The following is a 6,000-nucleotide window of genomic DNA, read 5'->3' as shown; positions in this document are numbered from 1 at the left end:
CTGACCACTGCCATTAACTTGAGAACGGCGGCAGCTATAGGCATAGAAGTGGTGTCTAGGTATAGTAAAGTAGCCATGCGCTACGCAATGAAACCACCTATAGCGCCACCTGGTGGAAAACAACGGAGTTAGCATTTTTATCTCGAAAACGGAACGAGATAGGAAAAAAGTGAATTACAAAGTTGTAGGGCATCATCAATTCAATCCGAATCGACACCTTGCATACAGTACAAGACCAAAGTACTAGCTTACATGGTAACCTTGAGTGATGCTGCAATGTCTGAGAAAAGATGAGTGTGGATGTATTTACTAAACAAAGGCACATGCAATAATCACCTCCTACAGAGGGTTTCAGAAGGCTGGTACCAATGACACGTGATGGATGGATGGATAGAGGAGTTCTCTTTAGCATTCCTTAGATTCTATGTGCACTGTACAAATATCTGTTCCCACTGCTGACCCTGTCAGACTCCTTCCTCCAGGTCACTGTCAGTCCCCACACAGCCCCTCTACTCCTTCCTCCAGGTCACTGTCAGTCCCCGCACAGCCCCTCTGCTCCTTCCTCCAGGTCACTGTCAGTCCCCGCACAGCCCCTCTGCTCCTTCCTCCAGGTCACTGTCAGTCCCCACACAGCCCCTCTACTCCTTCCTCCAGGTCACTGTCAGTCCCCGCACAGCCCCTCTGCTCCTTCCTCCAGGTCACTGTCAGTCCCCGCACAGCCCCTCTGCTCCTTCCTCCAGGTCACTGTCAGTCCCCGCACAGCCCCTCTGCTCCTTCCTCCAGGTCACTGTCAGTCCCCGCACAGCCCCTCTGCTCATTCCTCCAGGTCACTGTCAGTCCCCGCACAGCCCCTCTGCTCCTTCCTCCAGGTCACTGTCAGTCCCCGCACAGCCCCTCTGCTCATTCCTCCAGGTCACTGTCAGTCCCCGCACAGCCCCTCTGCTCATTCCTCCAGGTCACTGTCAGTCCCCGCACAGCCCCTCTGCTCATTCCTCCAGGTCACTGTCAGTCCCCGCACAGCCCCTCTGCTCATTCCTCCAGGTCACTGTCAGTCCCCGCACAGCCCCTCTGCTCCTTCCTCCAGGTCACTGTCAGTTCTCGCACACAGCCCCTCTGCTCCGTCCTCCAGGTCACTGTCAGTCCCCGCACACAGCCCCTCTGCTGCTTCCTCCAGGTCACTGTCAGTCCCCGCATACAGTCCCTCTGCTCCTTCCTCCAGGTCACTGTCAATCCCCGCACAGCCCCTCTGCTCCTTCCTCCAGGTCACTGTCAGTCCCCACACAGCCCCTCTACTCCTTCCTCCAGGTCACTGTCAGTCCCCGCACAGCCCCTCTGCTCCTTCCTCCAGGTCACTGTCAGTCCCCACACAGCCCCTCTGCTCCTTCCTCCAGGTCACTGTCAGTCCCCGCACAGCCCCTCTGCTCCTTCCTCCAGGTCACTGTCAGTCCCCGCACAGCCCCTCTGCTCCTTCCTCCAGGTCACTGTCAGTCCCCGCACAGCCCCTCTACTCCTTCCTCCAGGTCACTGTCAGTCCCCGCACAGCCCCTCTGCTCCTTCCTCCAGGTCACTGTCAGTCCCCGCACAGCCCCTCTGCTCCTTCCTCCAGGTCACTGTCAGTCCCCGCACAGCCCCTCTGCTCCTTCCTCCAGGTCACTGTCAGTCCCCGCACAGCCCCTCTGCTCATTCCTCCAGGTCACTGTCAGTCCCCGCACAGCCCCTCTGCTCCTTCCTCCAGGTCACTGTCAGTCCCCGCACAGCCCCTCTGCTCCTTCCTCCAGGTCACTGTCAGTCCCCACACAGCCCCTCTACTCCTTCCTCCAGGTCACTGTCAGTCCCCGCACAGCCCCTCTGCTCCTTCCTCCAGGTCACTGTCAGTCCCCGCACAGCCCCTCTGCTCCTTCCTCCAGGTCACTGTCAGTCCCCGAACAGCCCCTCTGCTCCTTCCTCCAGGTCACTGTCAGTCCCCGCACAGCCCCTCTGCTCATTCCTCCAGGTCACTGTCAGTCCCCGCACAGCCCCTCTGCTCATTCCTCCAGGTCACTGTCAGTCCCCGCACAGCCCCTCTGCTCATTCCTCCAGGTCACTGTCAGTCCCCGCACAGCCCCTCTGCTCATTCCTCCAGGTCACTGTCAGTCCCCGCACAGCCCCTCTGCTCATTCCTCCAGGTCACTGTCAGTCCCCGCACAGCCCCTCTGCTCATTCCTCCAGGTCACTGTCAGTCCCCGCACAGCCCCTCTGCTCATTCCTCCAGGTCACTGTCAGTCCCCGCACAGCCCCTCTGCTCCTTCCTCCAGGTCACTGTCAGTCCTCGCACACAGCCCCTCTGCTCCGTCCTCCAGGTCACTGTCAGTCCCCGCACACAGCCCCTCTGCTGCTTCCTCCAGGTCACTGTCAGTCCCCGCATACAGTCCCTCTGCTCCTTCCTCCAGGTCACTGTCAATCCCCGCACAGCCCCTCTGCTCCTTCCTCCAGGTCACTGTCAGTCCCCGCACAGCCCCTCTGCTCCGTCCTCCAGGTCACTGTCAGTCCCCGCACAGCCCCTCTGCTCCTTCCTCCAGGTCACTGTCAGTCCCCGCACACAGCCCCTCTGCTCCTTCCTCCAGGTCACTGTCAGTCCCCGCACAGCCCCTCTGCTCCTTCCTCCAGGTCACTGTCAGTCCCCGCACAGCCCCTCTGCTCCTTCCTCCAGGTCACTGTCAGTCCCCGCACACAGCAGATCTATAGATGGTGAAGCACTTGATTCTCTCCCATTCATTCTCCGGGAATCACCGACTCGCCGCACATTTCGCACCAGCACATCTCCTCAGACCGCGGCTGCCGCTTACCCGCATCTTTGGCACCATACGCATCAGGGTTGCTGGAGTTTTCGGCGTCGCAGGGTGGAGATGCGATGTCAGCGGAGCCGTTAGGCTGCCAGCATTATTCCAGAGCTGTCCGCCTTCCCGCCAGTCTGTGTGTGAATAGCCTCCTAATCGAGAGCGGGGATATGGTTGTGTCGCCGTGTCCTGCCGCGTCTCCCTGTCCGTGTCTGTCCTGCGTCTCCCTCTGTGGCCGTGCACACACACCGGCAGTGACAGTGTGTCTTTTGTATGTGTCTCCTCCGGCCCCGCCTCCTGCCTTTTTTGGAAGCTCGGGCGCTCGTACAACAGGTTACACTGGGTCCCCCCGCCCCCCGCCGTCTGCTGCTGCAAGGAAGGGGCCACCGGCTGAAGACACGAGCCCGCTGGCCCCACTGTGTGGGCAACTCTCTCTGGACAGAGCTGGCTATCTCCCAGCATATGTATCATATATACAGTACTCTGCAGAGGACTCCTATTAGCGGCCCTGGTCTGTCTGCCCATATGTACAGTGTATGTGGTAGTCTGTACATGTGGCCTCTGAATTGTACAGTGCCGCAGAATACATGGAGGCTATATATATATATGTCCTTATAGGCTTCTCTATACAACTGCATACTAAGGGTATGTGCGCACGTTGCTTTTTACCTGCTTTTTTGCTGCTTTTTCTTCTGCGCTGTTTAATGCCAAAATGGATGTGTTCTTCTATTCAAGCAAAGTCTATGGGAATTTGGGTTTCTTGTTCACACTATGTTGTTCAAAATGCTGCCTTTTTGAGGCAGAACTTTGGTCAAAAACTCAGCTTTTCAAAGAAGCAACATGTCAATTGTTTTTGCCATTTGGGTTTTGCACTGCAAAGCTGAGTTTTTGACCAAAGTTCTGCCACAAAAAGGCAGCATTTTGAACAACATAGTGTGAACAAGAAACCCAAATTCCCATAGACTTTGCTTGAATAGAAGAACACATCCATTTTGGCATTAAACAGCGCAGAAGAAAAAGCAGCAAAAAAGCAGGTAAAAAGCAACGTGCGCACATACCGTTAGGCTACTTTCACATATCAGGTTTTTTCCATCAGGCACAATCCGGAAAAAAACGGGTAAAACGGATCCGATACCGCATCCGTTTTATCCCCATAGATTTGCATTGTTACTGGATTGTGCCTGATGGCTTTGCGTTGCATCCATTTTTTTCCAGATGCGGCAAAATTAAGTAAAGCGGCGGCCGGAGGCAACGTATCTTGTAACGTTTTTTTGTCCGGTGCGCTGCCGCTGGAGCGCATTTTTCAATGCATGCCTATGGACGCCGTATGCGGCTGACGCATGCGGTTTCTTCCACTGCGCATACTCAGTAGCGTGCCGCAACCGGAAAAAAACGGACGGGCCGCATGTAAAAACTTATGGAAAGGATGCGGTGTTTTCACTGCATCCGCTGCATAGGTTTCACAGCCAGATTAAGCCGCACTGCTCAAACCGGATGTGTGAACGTAGCCTTATGCTTCCCCCTAAGGCTAAGTTCACATTTCCGTTGTTTTGTATCAGTCACATGCGTCGCTTGACGCATGTGACTGATGCGCTGTTCAACGCTGTACAACGGATGACAAAGAACAGAATTCTTTGTCGGATTCCGTTGTGTGCGGGGGCGGAGTTCGGGGGGGGAGCCGAGCGGGGCCGTGGCACTGAGGACGTCAGTGCCGCAGGGACTGCAGGACAGGTGAGTGTGTGTGTGTGTGAGAGTGTGTGTGTGTGTACACACATGTGCGGAGTGCGGGAGGGGGAGGAGCCGAGCGGGGGGCGGGGCCAGGTGCTGAGGATGTCAGTGGCAGTGCTGCAATCTGCATGGCTGGGGACAGGTGAGAGTGTGTGTGTGTGAGTGTGTGTGTGTGTGTACACACATGTGCGGAGTGCGGGAGGGGGCGGAGCCAAGCAGGGGGCGGAGCCAGGTGCTGAGGATGTCAGTGGCAGTGCTGCGATCTGCATGGCTGGGGACAGGTGAGAGTGTGTGTGTGTGTGTACACACATGTGCGGAGTGCGGGAGGGGGCGGAGCCGAGCAGGTGGCGGAGCCAGGTGCTGAGGATGTCAGTGGCAGTGCTGCGGTCTGCATGGCTGGGGACAGGTGTGTGTGTGTGTGTACATACATGTGCGGAGTGCGGGAGGGGGCGGGGCCGAGCTGGGAAGTGTCGGCCTCCCTGCACACATAACCAGACTAAATATTGGGTAACAGCAAAGCACCCGATGTTTACCTTGGTTACCCGATATTTACCTTGGTTACGGGCCTACACCGCTTAGCGCTGGCTCCTTGCACCGTAACCAGGGTAAATATCGGGTAACCAACCAAAGCTGGTGACGTGTGCAGGGAGCCAGACAGCATGCGCAGCGAAATCCGACGGATCTCGCTGCTCAAAAAACGTTACATGCTGCGTTCCTCCCGCCCGGCGGTCAGTCGTTCCACGACTGATCAGTCGGGCGGAGTGTTCAACGCAGCATCATCAGTCACAATCCGCTGCTCATACAAGTCTATGGGAGCAACAGAATCCGCTAAACGGATTCCGTTGTTTACAAGAGCAGCGGATTGTGACTGATACATTTTAGCGGAAATGTGAACTTAGCCTAACAGCGCAGCAGAATGTGGCAGTAAGTACCCAGTCTGCACACTTGTGGTCATGCAATCCAGCGCCAGAGAATCCCGACAGTGTGCACACTTGTGGTCATGCACTTGGTGCAAGAGAATCCTGACAGTGTGCACACTTGCGGTCATGCACTCGGTGCAAGAGAATCCTGACAGTGTGCACGCTTGCGGTCATGTACCCAGCGCAAGACAATCCTGACAGTGTGACCACTTGCGGTCATGTACCCGGCGCAGGAAAATCCTGACAGTGTGCATGCTGTCAAGATTTGAGGCTTAACATGTCAACCCCTTTAATTATGTTGATGACCATTCTAGCTTCAATATTCCCTTTAAAGGGTTTTCCCACGAATAGCATTCATTTTAAAGTTGATTTTAATCAATAGATCTTATAATAATAATAATTTATACAAATGGATGCATTTTAAAAAAAAATTCCTGTGCGAAGATAGTCTTATATGTCTATGTGTCTCTTCTATGTACTGTGTAATGGCCGTGTCTGACCATACAGGGACATGGTCTGATCACACCACATCTCCT

The 6,000-nt window shown here is 55.4% G+C and overlaps 1 protein-coding gene across 6 annotated transcripts in view; it reads right to left on the bottom strand.

Moving 5' to 3' along the window:
* Positions 1 to 6,000, bottom strand: part of RASGEF1A (RasGEF domain family member 1A) — a 759,117-nt gene that overhangs the window by 37,607 nt on the left and 715,510 nt on the right. The window contains exon 1 of one of the 6 annotated variants that reach the window (XM_075349029.1): positions 2,826 to 3,100. The exons of 4 other annotated variants lie outside the window; for them this stretch is intronic. In XM_075349029.1, the coding sequence (XP_075205144.1) occupies positions 2,826 to 2,849 (24 nt within the window). In that variant the 5' untranslated portion in view covers positions 2,850 to 3,100. Of the gene's footprint in view, positions 1 to 336; positions 359 to 2,825; positions 3,101 to 6,000 lie in introns of those variants that run through there. One more of the 6 variants, XM_075349034.1, reaches the window with a different exon arrangement.

Source organism: Anomaloglossus baeobatrachus, chromosome 5 (assembly GCF_048569485.1).
Source record: "Anomaloglossus baeobatrachus isolate aAnoBae1 chromosome 5, aAnoBae1.hap1, whole genome shotgun sequence".
Lineage (NCBI taxonomy): Eukaryota > Metazoa > Chordata > Amphibia > Anura > Aromobatidae > Anomaloglossus > Anomaloglossus baeobatrachus.
This window is presented reverse-complemented; position numbering and strand designations above follow the sequence as displayed.